The sequence below is a fragment of the Eleutherodactylus coqui genome, chromosome 1 (assembly GCF_035609145.1).
Source record: "Eleutherodactylus coqui strain aEleCoq1 chromosome 1, aEleCoq1.hap1, whole genome shotgun sequence".
In the NCBI taxonomy this organism is placed as follows: Eukaryota; Metazoa; Chordata; class Amphibia; order Anura; family Eleutherodactylidae; genus Eleutherodactylus; species Eleutherodactylus coqui.
The window spans coordinates 309597228-309616805 of record NC_089837.1 but is presented as its reverse complement, the minus strand read 5'-3'; the positions used below and the strand labels follow the sequence as shown (position 1 = coordinate 309616805).

Genomic DNA, 19578 nt, shown 5'->3' with positions numbered 1-19578 from the left:
GGACGGGAAACACTCCAGAGGAGGAAGGGGGGTAGGGGGTCACTCCTCAGACACTCCGGCAGACAATTATTGACAGGAAGGCTTACACAATAAACATCACGGATGGCAGGCGCGTGGGTATAACTCAGTCGCATACCTCTGTGCAGTGATCCTGACTTTGGATGGCCGCACAGGAAAAGCCTGTAGTGTGAACTAGTACCTGTGGGATGGGTTCCTCTATACCGAACTATTATAAGGTGCTCTCTCTCTCTGATGGTGGGATTCTATTCACATCCACACTCCAAACGCTATGCTATCGCTCCTCTTCTTCCATCTTCACCAACATGGAAGCCGAAGGTGCTTCCCTGTGGCTCTGTGTTAGCACTATCTTGGGTCCCTGAACAAGATGGCACTCACAGATTGAAGGCAGAACTCCCTTTCCCGCTCTCAAACACCCCTATTTATACCTTCACTTATACCACATGATATGACAAACTGTTACATTTACATGCAGGCAATGATTTTATTAGAGTTAACCTCTCAAACGCCGCAGCTATGCAACACACACACTGGATATAACAGGACATGCTTTGCACAGTGCATCTACACAGGACAAAACATGTATGACATTTATGGAGGGGACCAGGATGGTGTTCTGAGCCACTACAAGTACAATTCATGTTAAAGGGAATGTATCATCAGAAATCACAGACAAACGATTTTTAAGCGCATGTATAGGCGCGCTAAACAATCACATCTGATAGAACCAATGCTTTCCAATTAAAGAGGTCACATGTCTGATTTTTACATACGTAAAAAAGCGCACCTGTATAAAATAGGACAGTGTTCATTGCATGTGACTGATGGAAAAAAATGTGAAATTCCTGAATGCTGTCACATGCAGGGGTTTCACCATGTTGTCAATGGGGTTGGTGACAGCAATGCCGGCCCTATTGAAAACAGGGAAAAGATTGCGGTCCCCTGACACAGCTGTCACAGCTATGGCAGGGTTGTTGCACAGCTATGGCAGGGTTGTTGCTAGCACTGGGCAACCAGGGCTCATGCCCTAGATGTTTTACCTGCAGCTCCAAATCTCCTGAAAGTGAGACTTACAAATTGCAAAGAATTAGGGAGACCAGCAATGTTCTTCCCTCCCCTCTGAAGTAGGAAGCAAGCAGTGTGCTGATTAGTGGAGATCCACTAATCAGAGCCTGCTAACCTCACATGTAGCACACCCCTGGGGAAAACCTAACTCCCCACTACCCCCAACCGCAGAGTAACACATGCTGTGCGTAGCATAATTGTTCTGCACAGTATTTTTTACTGTTTGCCTATAGTGACAAACCTTCTGCACAGGAGGGGGGATTCAACAGTGCACATACTATATCAGCAGGCAGACAAATTTCTCAAGAGGAGAAGAAGTAAAACAGTATATACAATGTCATACAGCATTTTTCCTTATATACATTGATAAGCAAAAGGTTTTGGAACATGAACTCATATTGTGTAGACCCCCTCTAGCACAGTAAAGTGTAGCAACTCAATGTGGCTTTGATTCTACGAGTGGAGAAAGGCATCTAGAGGGATGTTGAGCCATGCCATCTGAATAGCCACCCACAGTTCTAGGGTATTTGTTGGTGCAGGATCTCGGATACAAATGGACCTCTCTACCACATGCCATAAATGTTCAATCGGGCTAATATTGGAGGAACGTGCTGGCCATACCATTCAAGAACTCTCCAGAATGCTACTTGAACCAATTCTGGACAACTTGGGCCTGATGGCACAGTGCATTATCCTACTGCAATATCTCATCATTGTGGGAGTACATGAAGTCCATGACCGCTGCAAATCATCACCACTCAGTGAAATTTAGTGGGAACCAGTTAATTACATGTTTTGGAAGACTAATGGATCTAGCTCCTGGCGTAATAACACACCACACACCAGTATGGAACCACCAACAGCCTGCACAGTGTCTTGCTGACAACTGCAGTCCATGACTTCACAGTGTCTGTGCCACACACAAATCCTACCATCAGCCATAAGAAATGGGTATCATGACTCATCGTGCCATGCCACATGTTGCCAGTCCTCTAAGGTCTAGTTAGCAACCTGACTAGCCCAGGTGTTGTGTCCAGTGCAGTAGTGTTAACAGAAGCACTCTAGTGGGTCTTCTGCTCCCATATCCAATTGAAGCTAAAGGCCCTTTTAGACGCAACGAGAATCGCTCAAAAATTGCTCAAAGCCGTCTTTTGAATGATTCTCATTCTGCCTAAATGCAGGGACATCGTGCAGTTTTCGTGCACGAGTCACTGATCGCTGAATTCTAGCTTGCTAGAATTGAGCAATCAGTTGTTATCAGCAGAGCAGGTTGTTATCAGCCACCTGCGCTGATAAGATTCTCTGTGCCGGTGTCCTGCTGTGAATTCACAGCGGGGATACTGGCAGTCAGAGTGAAGAAGAATACAGCTGTTTGTTTATGCAAAACAGCTGTATTCTTCTATTAGGGGCCACGGCTGTGTCCAGCTCCGCTTGCATATTTTATAGAAGCTACTTAGCCACTATAAAGTATGCAAAGATGATCGCTCAAAACTGTCACTCAAACTAGCGTTTTGATCGATCATTTGTCAGTGTGAATGGGGCTTAACAAACGCTGCACTGACTTGTGGGATATGCATGTGAAGCCTCCTGCATTGTATGTGGATGTGATTTCTGCCAGAGTCCCTTGTCTGTTTGCTCAGGCTATCCTAGCCAGATGCCATCATGATCATTAAGACCCATTGGCAGTCACTGGGCTGTCCACCGTGGGTAGTTATTAGAGATGAGCGAGCATGCTCGTCCGAGCTTGATGCTCGTTCGAGCATTAGCCTGCTTGATGTACTCATTACTCGCAAATGAAGTTCAATGTTGAAAAATGTAAGGTTATGCACATGGGCAGGAGAAACGGATGTCACCAATATTCACTTAATGGGGTACTGCTAGGGAAAAGTGATATGGAAAAAGACCTCTGGGTACTAGTGGATTGTAGACTAAACTGGAGTAACCAATGCCAGTCAGCTGCTGCAAAAGCCCATAAAGTCTTGCGGTGCATTAAAAGAGGTATAGGGGCGAGGGACGAGAACATTATCCTCCCACTATATAAGGCACTTGTCAGGCCTCACATGGAATACTGCGCACAGTTCTGGTCAACGGTGCTCAGGAAAGATGTTACAGCGCTTAAGAGGGTTCAAAGAAGAGCAACTAAACTAATACATGGAATGAGGGGACTGGAATACCCGGAGAGGCTATACAAACTGGGATTATTTACTCTAGAAAAAAGACGGCTAAGGGGCGACCAAATAACTATGTATAAATACATGATGGGACAATACAAGGATCTCTCCCATGATCTGTTTATACCCAGGACTGCGAAGGTAACAAGAGGGCATCTGCTACGTCTAGAGGAAAGCAGGTTTCACCACCAACACAGAAAGGGGTTCTTTACTGTAAGAGCAGTTAGACTGTGGAACTCTCTGCCTGATGATGTGGTGATGGTAAAATCCATAGAGGAGTTTAAAAGGGGACTTGATGTCTTTCTGGAGAGGAAGGATATTACAGAATATAAATCTTAGGTTAATTGTTAATCCGGGTATACAGGCAGGTAGGAACTATTAGGGGTTGATTCAGGTATTAGTCTGATTGCCATTAGGGAGTCGGGAAGCAATTTTTCCCCCAAAAGGGCTATTTGGCTCCTGCTCTTGGGGTTTTTTGCCTTCCTCTGGATCAACAACACAGGAGGATAAACAGGCTGGACTAGATGGACATTGTCTTCATTCGGCCTTACATACTATGTTACTATGTATGCATGCGGCAGATGCGTTCTTCATCCCTGCGGGGGAGACGGCAGCTGCAGAGAGGTTAGTTTATTTATTTATTTTTTTACACTAAAATTATTGTTTTTCAGGGAAGGGCTTATATGTAAAGCGCTTCCCTGAAAAACAATTCTGGGGTGCCTGCCGACCATTGTTTTCAATGGGGCCGCCGGCAGCAGCCGCGGCTCCATTGATAACAGTGCAGAGCATGGGTCACCTTGAAAAATGCTCGAGTCTCCCATTGACTTCAATGGGGTTCGTTGCTCGAAACGAGCTCTCGAGCATCACTGAAAGTTCGACTCGAGTAACGAGCACCCGAGCATTTTGGTGCTTGCTCATCTCTAGTAGTTATGCCTTTTATGACATTTTCCCAGTACGCACATGACAATATGGATTAAGGAATGTTAAATGCCCACACAAGTTTGGAAATGGAATGTCCCATCCATCTGGCCTCCACTATTATGCTTTATTTGGACTTTATTTATTGGATAATTCACATCACCTTGCCATCAGTAAGCCAACCATTTTTTAAACCATACTAACAAGATAATGCCTCACAACTTATACAAATATGGGCATACTCAAGCCATCACCTTAAGTAATCTTACTTTATAGTCAATTTATATACTGCTATCCCATGACTTCTGGCATGCCAGTGTACAGTGTCCTCTCTTTTAGTATATACAGCATTTGCCCTTTTTACTTATAGTGTATTCCTTTATATTATATACAGAATTGTCCAATAGGGTCCTTCCCTATACCCATTATCTTTAAAGGAAACCTGCCAGCACATCTACGCACCTACAACTACCAACACCTACAGAAGACAAGAGTAGTGCTGTTTCACAAACTCATTTTCTTATGCCTCTTGTATAACCCATACCTGCAGAAATTAATGTTTATATGTAAAAAGTTCACTTTAAAGATTCTAGAAATCACACTGCAAACAGGGCAAACATACGTATTAACCTTGGTCGGATTGATTTGCAGGGCCCCAGTGCTTTAGAGCAGCCACGCTAACCACTTGAGCGACCATGTCTATATGGGATCCCACTGACTTTCAATCTTTTCTGTCAAAAAAAAATTAAACTATCAAATGCAAATATTAATTTGATAAGTTTTTCTGATTACTTTGTGCAAATTGTATAACACTATAGATTCATAACACCCAAGTGTCCCTCTTTAGACGTTGCAGTCCCTACTTTTGGCCCTGACTCATCTGTCCTCCTGCAGTCCCTAAATACCCCACTCATAGAAACGATAAATAGATTTGTATTTGCAAATTTACTAGTTTTCTCCAGAAAGTAACTTTCTGCATCCTAACTGCATATTAGAATTCTAAGCATATATTGTTTTACGATTTGCTGCAATTTGACCTTAAAATATTTGCACGATGTACTGTGAATTTCTATCTTTGACAACCCAAAAGTTGGTAGGTATGTATATAATGTTCTAGCTGTTAGTCTAAAACTGAATACCGATGAAATCATTATAATGCTTCCGTTATACGCTCATTGCAATGTTTCAGCTCTCATAGGAGCCTTTCTTAGACTCTTGTGATAGCTGACATGTTGCGATAGGTGAATTAGAGTACTGCTGCCATCTCCTTGTTTGGCTCTACATTTTGTGACTTGAGATCTGGTCTCTGAGAAATGTGCACCAACTTGCTGTTGTTCTACCCCATGGCGCTGCTGTTTTGTGATTGGTTTTGAAGGAATCATTAGTTCTTCATTTTTTTTTACCAGAGGTCAATAGAAAATGCAGTATTAAAATATTTTGCAATGAATCTCTGGGAGCACAATGGGAACGTTGATGGTATTTCTATGCTTATTTCAAAATTGCAGCCTTTTCTTAAAATCTATTAAAGTCAGGACTTATCGTGAAAAGCAGCTCAAAGTCTGTGCCGTTAAACTACGATATCAGCCCCTAGAGGACACTATTGCTTTATAAGTTTGTTCAGTATGAATTGCTTTCTAATGCAAATGCTTATCATTATATCAGCTTCCTATATGGCAGAAAACATTTTGCGTTATCGAGAAAAGTGTTCACTATTTATAAACACTGAATACTAGTATTGGTTATATACGAAATCTGATCTGAAAATGGGAAATCATGTACTCTGTTTAGGATCTGCTTACACTGCAATTCAGAGCCTCCATCGACATTTGAAGAATAAACAAGCATTCAGTACTAGTTTTGAGACCGAAACAAAAGCATAATGAACCCCATTATAACTCAATGTTGTTCGTCACGCACCTTTTAGATCCATCATATAGTGGGATTAATATTAAGCTTTAGTCTCCATCCTGAGTGGAAGCCATAATACAGGTTAATAGAGCTTTAATGTGTTATGGTTAAAATACACATACACTATGGTTCTCATTTATCAAAGCTGCCTGTACTTCATTTAAGCCACTGTTTTTCATACGTTTAGCAGTTACAGCCTTCCATTGCCAGATGGAGGCCAAAAAAGTGTCTTTTTGGTCTCTGTCTAGCCTGTATGCATTAGAATGCCACTAAAAAAGAAGATGGAATAACATAATGGATTGAAATTTATCATTCCATGGAGTTTTTTCAGCGTGTTAGACTATAGGCGATGGATGCGATTACATGGTAACTGTCACAGACATCCGTCTAACATACAGTATATGTTATGAGCATTTCATTAGCTTTTCATGATGTATTTATTAAATGGATGCCATTATAGTCTATGGGTGAGAGATATATTAAAAGAATGATTAACAGTGGCATCCATCACCCATAAGCTATAATGCATCCGTTTACAGATACATCTTAAAAAGGTATTGAAAAGCTCATGACAAATACATTAAATGGATGCTATTATAGCCTATGGGTGACAGATTCATCCATCACAGCTTCCTTTTAAAATGTATATCAAGTTCCTTTCCAGACATATATGTTAATTGTAGGCCAAAAATTGCAATATGAACATAGCCTAATTAAAAAAAACTGGCCTTATTGCCCACAGCAACCAGCTCAGCTTCCATTTCTTAAAGTGCTATGAAAAAAATAATGTTACACTGTGACTGGTTGCTATAGGCATTAAAGGGGTTTTGTTATTAAAAAAAAAAATTCTATACTCACCTATTCTTCCCCAGGCTGTCTTCCTACTGCATCTTCTCCTCATTGATCTTCTCCAGTCCCCCAGGTCACCTCACAGCAAGTCGGCCGAATGCTCTACTTCTTGTTTTTAACGTCCATTCTCTGCATTCTTCTTCCTGCAGGTTTGTGAAGGTCACGTCCCTGTGACTTAGTGTTCACTGGTTAGGAAGGAATGCTGATCTATTGCAGAGACAGTGCACATGCGGAGTCTCTGCAATAGCTCGGCACTCCATGCTAGGCTGTGAACTAGTGACATAGCGTACGTTGCCGGGCAGATAGAAGACTGCCTGTGAATGTATGCTTCGTCACAGGTGGCAGAAAAATTTGCCAGCTGGAGGTGAGGTGACCCAGGGACTGCAGAAGCCAGGAGAAGATCGGCAGGAGAAGAAGAAGTAAGTAGACTGCCTGGGGAGGAATAGGTGAGTATAGAATTTTTCTAAGATAGAAAATGTAGGTAAATCAAAACACTTCTTAGATATTAGTGCTACACCTGTAAGCATTACTACTACTACATAGTTACCAACATTCTTGGAAAATTTCCAAAGAAACTTTAGTCACAGGGGTGGAGAGGACTGTCAATAATATAATGCTGCTAGATGGAGTCCACATAAATGAAGATGTTTCATAGAGACAAGCCCTGAACACATGCGCTATTAAGCCTCAGCATGAGAAATGCCTGACTGGCTGCAGTATTTCATGGCAAAATCAGTAGTTTGTTAAGGTTGTGGGGACTGGAACCTGGAACAATCAGTTGATCGCCCATCCTTGTTGACATATTTTGAATAATATAGGCAAATTGTAGTGCTTATTTCAGTACATAATTACATTTTCTATCACACAGTAGGGCACACTCCCTAGATATTCTCCCCAGGACAGGGACATCAAGGATTTTTTTTGCAATTAAATCACGATTATCCCTGCAAAATTGTCACTATTGCCAACAGTGCTACACTGTCTCTAGTAAAAGTGAAGGTTCATTTTGTGTCTATTTTAATATATAGTTTGTAAAAATGAAAATACTACTGCTATAATAACCTTTGGGGCTGAAATTAATTTCACATTCTCTTCTTTCCACATAGACTGCTGAAAATATAGGCTGCCATTTTGGAAGCCTATATTCTGTTAATGCGTTGCAGCCACAGGCCGTATTAATCTTCTAAGGGATCTAATGTTAACCTACATCTTTAGTGCTTGCAATCTGGTAAAGCCTTTAGGCGTAGTGCAGAAAAGTTGAAATTCCCTGCAGCCTTGAAGGCTATTATCATACCAATTTCTTACCTATTAGAATAAATTAGAATAAAAGCATTATATTACAAAACTGTTATTTATTAGAGATGAGCGAGCATACTCGTCCGAGCTTGATGCTCGTTCGAGTATTAGGGTGCTCGAGATGTTCGTTGCTCGAGACGAGCACCACGCGGTACTCGTCTCGATTAAACGAGCACTGACCATTGAATTCAATGGAGCCGGTAATACAGCCGGCTCCATTAAAAAGCAATGGGCTGCCAGCGATCGCGGGATGAATTGTCGGGAAGGGCTTAAATATATAAGCCCTTCCCTGCAATTCATCCAGAAATGTGTAAAAATAAAAAATATATATATACTCACCTTGTCCCGGCAGGCGGAGTTCAGCGCGGCTGGCCTGCAGTGGGTGTGAAGTGGGTGTGAGTCAGACATGCCCCTGATTGGCTCAGCGCTGAGCCAATCAGAGGCAAATCTCACTCACACCCATTCATGAATTCATGAATGGGTGAGTGAGTGTTGCCTCTGATTGGCTCAGCGCAGCTCTCAGCTGAATGACAGCAGTTCAGCACCACAGTGCAGGGGACAGCAGGAGAAGACTCCTCCGTGCCCCGGCAGCTGAAGGGAGGTGAGCATCTATTTTTTTTGTTTTTTAAATCACTTTTGATTCATTTCCAGGGAATGGCTTATATGTAAAGTCCTTCCCTGAAAAAGAATTCAGATGTGCCAGCGGACCATTGTCTTCAATGGAGTCGCCGGCAGCAGCAGCGGCTCCATTGAAGAGAATGCCTGCATTTTTATTCTTTTTTACACTAAAATCTTTCTTTTTCAGGTAAGGGCTTATGTTTTTAAGCCCTTCCCGAAAATTCATCCCGCGCTCGCCGGCAGCCCATTGCTTTCAATGGAGCTGGCTGTATTGCCGGCTCCATTGAATTCAATGGGCTAACATCGTTCTTCTCTGCCACAGCTGTTACAGCTACGACCTTTATGCTGACAGTGCGGGGGGGTCTCACTTTTGCCACTATTGTGGCTTAATAGTGAGACCTCGGAGCCCGAAATGCAGCCCAGCATGTTGCTCCTCGCCTGCCCTATCTATTTCTGTGTTTTTTACATGACTTTGGTGATTTGCTAAGATTTTCATAAATGAAAACCTTAGCGGAGCACCAGTCATATACAAAAATGCTCGAGTCGCCCATTGACTTCAATGGGGTTCGTTACTCGAAACGAACTCTCGAGCATCACTGAAAGTTCGACTCGAGTAACGAGCACCCGAGCATTTTGGTGCTCGCTCATCTCTATTATTTATGTCATATTACAATATTATCTATCTACCCCATATCTCCATATCTATGTATCTATCTATCTATCCCACATCTCCATATCTATCTATCTATTTATCTCCTATCTATCTATCTATCTATCTATCTATCTATCTATCTATCTATCTATCTATCTATCTATCTCCTATCTATCTATCTATCTCACATCTATCTATCTATCTATCTATCTATCTATCTATCTATCTACGTTGTTTAAAACAAGAAGCTTTATGCTATCAAGTAAACTGTAAACTTAAACAATGATTACATAGGACCTAACTACAAGCACCTCAATCAGTTTCATCCCCCAATCAATCTAATGCCCAGCTATACCTTTAGGGCCCATTCGCACATTTGGACTGTGTGCTGTTCATGCCTTCCACAGACAGCATATAGCCTTATAGTACCCATTGCGTTATTCAGACAAACAATTTCTTACAAGGACTGCTGAATGTCCTATTCTTGTCCGTTTTTGCGGATGAGAATAAGACGCGTAATGTGCAGAGATCATGTAGATCAAATAGCACATGGACAGGTCTTCATGCACTGTATGATGCGGGTGGCGAGGGTGAGCGGGGGCGGCGGGGGGTAGCACCCCCCCCCCCCCCCCCCTGAGCCTGCTGAGACCAATAAGCAGTTACTTGAGAAGAGCGATGCTCGCTCAAGTAATTGCTTTATCAGAGCGTGCTCGCTCATCCCTAGTTCCTACACATGAGCGATGCTTTGCCGCATGGCACCGCGATGCAATGTTATGCAAAAAACACATCCCAGCATCTTCTATCAGCCTGCGATATTGCCCATTGATTTCAATGGGGCTAGCGGCAGCATCACTACCCGATTGAAAGCACTGGGAGAACACCGTAATCCTCTGTGACAGCTGCAGTAGGGGATTACTTCATCCGAGTCGGGAATCCCTTCACCCCTGAAGGGATTCCCCGCGGGGATGAAGGAATCCCCTGCTGCTGTTGTCACTAAGGATCGCGGTATTCTCCCATTGCTGCCGCCAGCCCTAATGAAAACAATTTAGTAAAGGGATTCCCCATGTCATGCAAGGCTTTTTTCATGTGAAAACGCATCTCATCCACAGGGCTTTCACATGGATGTCAAAGGCGAAATTGGGCCGTAAATCACTGCCTGATATTGTCCTCGCCCGTGTGAAGCTAGCCTAAGGGTGTTACTATTTCCCTGATCAATGGGCCATATCCCAACAGTCTTACGCTGTCTAAGCAGTGCCAGTACTTTCAGACTGTTTAGTGACTTGACAAAAATAATAGAAACATCCAGTTCATGACTTATTCATAATGCATAAAACAGGAATGGCACAATATAAAGTTATAAAGAGCCAATAAAAGTTGTGCCAGAATTATTACTTAAAGAAAAATGCAAGGATTTACAAAAACATATAATTAGTGTACATTTTGTCTATGTTACAGTTTACAAGTAGGCGTATCAGAGCAATAAATCAACTACCGATTTCATTAAATTCCAGCATCTCAATGTTTAATTACAGCCACAGATCCTCTGACTCTGAATGCTATGGAAATCTTTTCTACAACTTAATTTTCCATATTATCTTAACCCTTTCCAATCCACTGTCTGACCTCTGAAGACATTATGATTTAAGGCTGTACAGCTCCGATGTTGGAAGACGTCTGTCAGGGTTCTCTTACTGTATATTGCCAGCCTCTCTGCTGTTGGAGCCTATCCAACGTGTCACCTCATGCAGTACTGGCTTTAGCCAGCAGATAGCGTTGTTGTATAATGGCAGAAAAAGAGTAAGCCTCCTAGGAAAGCCAGGATACAAATTGGATTGGAAAGGGTTAACGATCATTGTCTTACTACACCTAGTGCTTCGTATTTGTAGGCAGAGCTTACAATGGATTTGAATTTCTAGTAAGCAGAGAGAATGATTGGTGAAGATTTGCATTATGTACATCAGTTAAACCGGGAATTAAATATCCATCTGTAACTATAAATGGTTCCCATATGTAGAGTTATAGGGAAGGATTTGCTTTTATCTAAAATTGCACTTAATGGTATATTTCACAGATTGACATCTTACCTCTTTGATGAAGTTCATAAAGCGATTGCCAAACCTCCAAGCTTTATGTCGATGGCATTGCAATGAGTTGACCGTCATCTGAGGTGCCCTCTGGTAGCAAACAGATACAATATGAACCGCGTCGTATGTCAGAGCAGCATCTGTCTAAAATAAAGGGGAATGGCATTGGGATTGACAAGAATCTCCCAACTACATATACATACAGATGATAACAGCATTGCAAGGTCTTCAGATTTAAATCTTACTGTTTTATTAAAGCAGGTACTTCCACAGATAATGTGACATTTATTGATGCACAACAAGCAAAAGTAGTTACGAACTCAAATTGGCAATGATTCAGTAGTTTATTAAAGGGATTGTCCCACTTTTAGCAATTGATAACCTATGCTTAGGATAGGTCAGCAATAAAAATTCAGCAGGGGTCTATAGTCTGGAACCCCTGGCAATTTACTTTTTCCCCAGGCTTGTGTCTTAGTGTATAGAGCTGTTTCACTGCAGGAAGCAGACAGCTCCATACATTGTTCGGTGGCCAGGGTTGGTACTGCAGGCTGAGTCCCATTGAAGTGAATGTAATCTCTGTAATACCATACCAGGCCACTGCACAGTCTATGCAGCTGTTTGTTTCCTGCAGCAAAGCAGCTCTGTACACTAAGACACCAGCCCAGGGGAACAGATTATTTCTAGGGTTCCTGGAGAGCAGACCCCTATCAGTCTGCTATTGATGCAGGACATGGTGACATGACTCTTTGCATATGTCTAGGGCTACCCTGCCTCTTACAATTCCAACTGTATCTTTATTACAGTCATGAACAGAGAGCTGACCTCCGATGCTGCACTGCACTATACAGCATAACCTAAGCGGGGTTGTGCTGTATAGTGCTGCCCAGTATTGAAGGTAAGCCCTGCGCATGAATGTTTATACACACTGCCTTTTCTTCCTTCCGTTCCACTTCTGGACATTTGAAGTGTATGACGGCCTGAGCACAGGTCTCCAGACCCGAACTCCAAAAATTATGCATGTGTATGTTGTTCAGAGTTCAGGTCCGGAGACCCGTGTCCAGGCTAGGATACACTTTTAAAGTCTGTATGTGAAACAGATGAAAGATAAGACACTGTAGTTAGCCCCTTAGTGGGTCACTATTACATTGTGAGACCAAATTGGAGCTCTATTACATTGTGGAACCACAGCAGGGACATTGCTACATCATGGTACCAAGTTACAGGCAGTATTACATCACGGGACCACAGCAGGGACACTATTACATTGTGGGACCACCTTAGACTCACTATTACTATAGGGGGTATTGAGTAGTTCATTAGTTGTTAGGCCAATAGGATGTGGAGAGTGTGTAGAATAGAGTTGTGGCTTGAAAAAAGCCCAGTGGCAGTGTCAACTCAGAGAGAAAAAAACAAATTTGGATGACTCTAAAAAAATGAGATGTCTCCTGTGATCACTGAAGGTAACTACACTATAATCACCATCATTGTGTAGAGCTGGTATTTAAGTACATTATATTATAACTGTATTATTTAGAGGCATACTAAAGCTGAACGGCTGTGCCTATGCCAGCAGTATTATAAAAGTTTATATGTATAGTATATATATTTACTTTTATTTATTTCTTTTTTTGGTGGGGAAGGGGGGGGGGGTGAGTATTCTGGGGTTGTATTTATGTTATGAGCTTGATTCTGATATCATAGTTATGTAGAAAGGTTGGTTCTGGTGTTGGATTTATGTATTGAAGTCGGTTTTGATGCTGTATTTATGTATTGAGCTTGGTCCCAGTGCTGTATTTATGTTATGAACTTGGTTCTGGTGCTGTATTTATGGTAAATAGATAAACAAGTTAAGGATGTTCAAATACGGTGTAGCTGACCACACCCACCAGCGGTGGCCATTCTTGCCAGCCATTTGCGTGGCCATGGTTTGGCTCATTATGTGTTTCCACCCTTAGGGCTTATTTACACGAGTGTATTTGCGTAGAGTATTATGTGCGCAAATTTAGCATTTATAAAATGCAGTGAATAGCATCCATTTATTTCAATGGGTTTATTCACATGAGCATATTTTTTCACGCAAAATTTCACGCAGAAGCAGAAAATTTATACAAAAATCCTCATCAAATTCTTCTTCAAAACTCACACCATTGATGTAAATTTTAATGCAGATCTGCAGCAAACTGCACCTCCTTCAATTGAAAGGGTAAAATCTGCTGTGTATCCACGTTAGTGCATTTGTCTTCCCTCTAAAATAGGAACTCTGGAGCACATCTTCTTAGAACTCTGCATTATGCCATTCCTCTGTTTTTCCTGCTAGAAATGTCTAACCAATTTAGCAACTAGGTGTTACCATTAGTGTTGCTCCTCATGATCAACCGAGCGATAAAATCAAGCTGACTTCCACAAATTTGGATTGGGTCAACCAACCCGATTTTTAGCAAGTGTGTGTCTTTTTTCCATGAATGCGGCTAAGCTGCTAGCACTGTTGCCTTTCAGTGTTGAGGTCCTAGGTTTATGTCCTATCGTGGTCAGCATCTGAATGGACTTTGAAAAATTCCATCCAGATGTTGCTGTTGATCAAATTTGAACCTACAACTCTAGCACTACAATGCACCAATGCTAACAATTGAGCCACCACACTGCTCTAGGCAAAAACCAACAACAAGAATAAACACAAAGAGAACATAAAAAACTCATTTAGATGTTGGCCTTGGTCAAATTTAAACCTACAACAACAGCAGTTCTAAAAACTGTTATCAAACCTGTACTTTTTGCTCCAAAAGAGGAGATAACCAGAAGAATAAAGATGAAGATAACATAAAACCGCCTTTCCAGATGTTGCTATTTTTTACATTTGAACCTACAACACAAACATTATTGAAACTATTTTTTTAGGCCCAATTGGAGTCGGAATGAGCTATTCCGATTAACGATGAATAATTAATTAATCACTCAACACTAGTTACTATCCCACTTGTCAACAGTGTGAATCTCACTGATACATTTTCAGAAGGGATGACAGAGGAATGGCACAATGCAGAATTGTAATTTCATAAGGAATACAAGAATTTAAGATATACATGTCCGGAGATCTGAGAGGTGCCATAGGCGCAGCTACACTCGATGGCATGGAGTGTAGTTGCACCTGAACGAGGAAAATTTCTTCTACTTTGCTTTTCAAACACCACGTCAGAGCGCAGAAGTTTAAAAAAAGCCACGGGAAGATAGGTCCTGAGGATCTTCCCCGCACAATGTATTCACTACATGCCGGAAAGATAGGGCATGTACTATCTTTTCTTGGTCATAGTATCCATGGCCAAGAAATCCCGATAGTGAAAACGAAACCACTGAAATCTTATTGAAATCAGTGGTTTCATTTTGTCCAGTTATAGAGCCGTGATTATCACAACCGCATAATGTGAGAAAAAATATGCTCGTGCTTTTCCCCTCAACCTGAAATTCTTTCACACAAATGGACACATATTCATGCTAATATTCCTTATCTTGCATCTATCACAAGACATAAAATACGCTATAATATGCTTTACATAAATCTGGAAAAATTGGCAAGTACTGCATAAACATGTTTTGTGATGATCCAAGTACATATTAGAACTTGTAGAATATTTGCATTGCCCTTCCCATTTTGGCCTTGCATTATCACATAAACCTAGACCATAGTCAATACTGCATACTTTCCTTTGCTCTGCCTATCATATTGTTTTCATTATACTTATGTCATTTTATTGTACTTTTTTGTGCTGATCCAAAGTGCATTTGGTTAATAGGAGAATCCAACATTGTCATAGAGCAGCAATTTTAATATTTCTGACCGTCTGATTCTAGTAACCAAAAGTTGATTTCTAGAGTAAACTACCTCAGTCATCGAAAGATACTGTAAATACTATTCTAAAAAAGCAAAATTAGAAGCAGAGTTAGTTCAATTTCTGAACTTGCTCCAGAACTGCCGCAGTACATTGGCCCGATGACCTGGAACCACCGAAGCTGCCAATGTATCATCCTATGTGTGCATGTGACCTCCTTACTGCAGGAACAGATGATGAACAGCACTGGAGGCTAGTGGCATCTGGACTCTGAAGAGGTTGTGATTAGAGGTGGAGCTGACTCCAGAGATACAACCACAGGCTACACAGAAAATTGCATGTTTGGAATTCTCCAAGCGAAAAAGAAAGTTATAAAATACATAGGGTCACAGAAGGATGTCAGAAAGTGGAAAAATAGCTGGAGATAAATTATGGGGTGACAATAATGTCTAACAAAACAAACAATGTTAAAGAATAGATTCTTGGATTATCACAGGACACCCTTAAAACTAAATAGAAGATTTAGGAGAAAGACTAGTTAATGTTTTTTAGAAAATGACGGAAATGCAAGAATATTTTACCACTTCTAAATAAAAATCAGTTTTTCTACTTTTTATTTTTCATATATTTATAGTTTAGTAATTGAGTACTGGCCGAAAATTTATATGTAGAATGTGAACTCATAAAATTGAAAAAATTACTATTTTTGGCATATGTGCATATAGTATATAGCTAGAGCTATACAGTGACTTTGTCCATGACCAAAAACCAACTGTCTCATGGCCAAAAATCACCATGATGCCCTAGCCTACAGTTGGGTTAAGGCACTTTTACACAACGATTATCACTCAAAATTCGTTCAAAAGCCATCTTTTGAGCGATAATCTTTGTGTGTAAATGTGCGCCCACTGTGCACTTACCGTGTACTTTTTGTACATCGCTGAGTTCAGGTCAGCTTAAAAAATCATTGTTGCTGATTAGACGGACCGCACGCTGAGTTCTCCGTGGGCAGCTCTGATAACAGCTGAAAACAGCTGACATTCTTTAACAGCTGCTGTCCCGCTGGAGAACAATAGTGATGTATTTAGAGAACAGACCACCCGCTGTTCTCTAAATGCATGCACATGAAGTACTAAAGGGCTGATTAGCCTATTAGTACCCATGCAAATTGGTCGCTCAAAATCGCTTAAAAGTTATATTCTGCTGAGGATATATTGTTGCTGGTGTTAAAAGCTTGCACAACAGCGGAGAAGTTAAATGAGGATGTATTGGAGTGACCAGAATAAGAAGTTGCATGATGTTTATATGATTATATAGTACATGGTCTGCTTTTACATTGAGAGATATTTTGAAGAGGTCATGTTACTGTTGGTGTATGTGCATATAATGAGAAATGAGGCCATTGTCTTCAATGGGTTCAATCTCACTTTCGCTTTTGTGCAAAAAAACCCTGCAACATGCCCTATTTTGGTGCACCATAGGAATCTATAGGCAGTGTGCAAATGCGCACCTGATCCCCGCAAATTGCACAATGAACTTCGGGGAGATCGAAAACCAAGGGCACTAATTAGGCTGCGCAGCCTTTCAAATCACAGCGCAGGTGTTTCCTGCATCGATGCAAATGGTCCCCATAAGCACAGTTAGTACATTAGAATGTGCAGATATGCGTGTTATAGTGTGACCTTCACTGCGCAAAAAAGTACACTATCATGGGCGTTTTTGCATTTACTTTGCTGTCAATGCATATAGCATCAAAGCAAACAAACTAAGCTTTGCCATGGGAAATATTGCAGTTCTTCTTTTATGGCTTCAGACACTCTTCAAAGTTACGGCTCAGACCACTACAAATTATTTGCAGGCCTTACACAGCTACCTGTGGTTTTCTATAAACTACAAAGTTATCTGAAAAGTTACATGAAACTAAAATATCCACAGATAGAATAGGTCATAGGATGGATGACACAGTAATCCTCTTTCACCCTGTAACAGACACACAGCAATCAGTCTGCACCAATTGGCCATGAGCATCCCCCTCTACTTCACCCCGTGCCAAAATATCCTACAGCCTCCAAACAAAAATCAGTGTCTTAGGAACTGGGCAGAGTAAGAAGACAAAGACATTGAATGCACTGTTGCCCAAACATTTTTTTCCTTCAAAGAAGAAGATGAGAGTAGGTCAGTGGGCGTGGTCAGCCCTCTACAGGCAATATGAATTTCGGGGTATGCAGAAATGGAGTTGCCAGCTAGGGTTGCCACCCGGCTGGTAATTCCGCCGTTTTTTTTACCGGCTGGTATTTTGGTCGGGCCCCAGTTATACTAGTATGCTACGTTTGCAGCATGTTCTCGCGAGTAGATGAAGTTTAGTGTGATTCACACTAAACGTCATCTACTCGCGAGAACACGCTGACCAGGATCTCACGCATGCGCAAAAATGTTATGATAAGCCACGCCGAAACCACCCCAAAGTCACACCCTTTTTTTTACCATGGCCGGTATTTTTTCATGACAAAGGTGGCAACTAGAGATGAGCGAACGTACTCGTCCGAGCTTGATATTCGTGCGAATATTAGGGTGTTCGGGATGCTCGTTACTCTTAACGAGCACCACGCGGTGTTCCGGTTACTTTCAGTTTCCTCTCTGAGACGTTAGCGCGCTTTTCTGGCCAATTGAAAGACAGGGAAGGCATTACAACTTCCCCCTGTGACGTTCAAGCCCTATACCACCCCCCTGCTGTGAGTGGCTGGGGAGATCAGATGTCACCCGAGTATAAAAGTCGGCCCCTCCTGCGGCTCGCCTCAGATGCCTTGTGACTGAGTTAGCTGAGGGAAAGTGCTGCTGCTGGTGCTGCTGTAGGGAGAGTGTTAGGAGTGAGTGTAGGCTTCAAGAACCCCAACGGTCCTTCTCAGGGCCACATCTATCCGTGTGCAGTACTGTGGAGGGTGCTGTTAGCAGTGTTGCACAAATTTGTTTTTTTTCAAAATCGGCAGTCTGCAGAGCATTGCGCCTTGCAGTAATACTACAGGGACAGAAGTGGTGCTTAGGTAGGGAGAGTGTTAGGAGTGAGTGTAGGCTTCAAGAACCCCAACGGTCCTTCTTAGGGCCACATCTATCCGTGTGCAGTACTGTGCAGGCTGCTGTTAGCAGTGTTGCATATTTTTTCTTTTCAAAATCGGCTGTCTGCAGAGCATTGCGCCTTGCAGTAATACTACAGGGAGAGAATTGTGTAGGCAGGGCCAGAAAACATATATTATTGATTGAATATAGTCAGTGGGCCCTCCGTTTCCAAAAAAGGGAAAAATTGTATTTGTCCTGCAGTCTTGCGCCAATTTATTTCCTGCCTGGGAAAAGTAACCGCTGTGCTGCACTTCATATAACTGCATTTCTGTGCAACACATATCTTATCTGATTGAATATAGTCAGTGGGCCCTCCGTTTCCCAAAAAGGGAAACATTCTATTTGTCCTGCAGGCTTGCGCCAATTTATTTGCTGCCTGTGAAAAGTCTCCGCTCTGCTGCACTTCATATAACTGCATTTCTGTGCAACACATATCTTATCTGATTGAATATAGTCAGTGGGCCCTCCGTTTCCCAAAAAGGGAAACATTCTATTTGTCCTGCAGGCTTGCGCCAATTTATTTGCTGCCTGTGAAAAGTCGCCGCTCTGCTGCACTTCATATAACTGCATTTCTGTGCAACACATATCTTATCTGATTGAATATAGTCAGTGGGCCCTCCGTTTCCCAAAAAGGGAAACATTCTATTTGTCCTGCAGGCTTGCGCCAATTTATTTGCTGCCTGTGAAAAGTCTCCGCTCTGCTGCACTTCATATAACTGCATTTCTGTGCAACACATATCTTATCTGATTGAATATAGTCAGTGGGCCCTCCGTTTCCCAAAAAGGGAAACATTCTATTTGTCCTGCAGGCTTGCGCCAATTTATTTGCTGCCTGGGAAATCACTGGTAATACAGCATGCTGAGGGGTAGGGGTAGGCCTATAGGACGTGGACGCGGGCGAGGACGCGGAGGCCCAAGTCAGGGTGTGGGCACAGGCCGAGCCAGTGCGGTGGCCAGGGGTAGATGCAGGGCCAGACCGAATAATCCACCAACTGTTTCCCAAAGCGCCCCCTCGCGCCATGCCACCCTGCAGAGGTCAAGGTGCTCTACGGTGTGGCAGT

At 42.1% G+C, this 19578-nt stretch overlaps 1 protein-coding gene across 1 annotated transcript in view; it reads right to left on the bottom strand.

Annotated features, from left to right (window-relative positions):
- Positions 1 to 19578, bottom strand: part of GRIK3 (glutamate ionotropic receptor kainate type subunit 3) — a 592020-nt gene that overhangs the window by 228276 nt on the left and 344166 nt on the right. The window contains exon 7 of the mRNA XM_066592013.1: positions 11580 to 11723. Within this exon, the coding sequence (XP_066448110.1) occupies positions 11580 to 11723 (144 nt within the window). The remainder of the gene's footprint in view (positions 1 to 11579; positions 11724 to 19578) is intronic.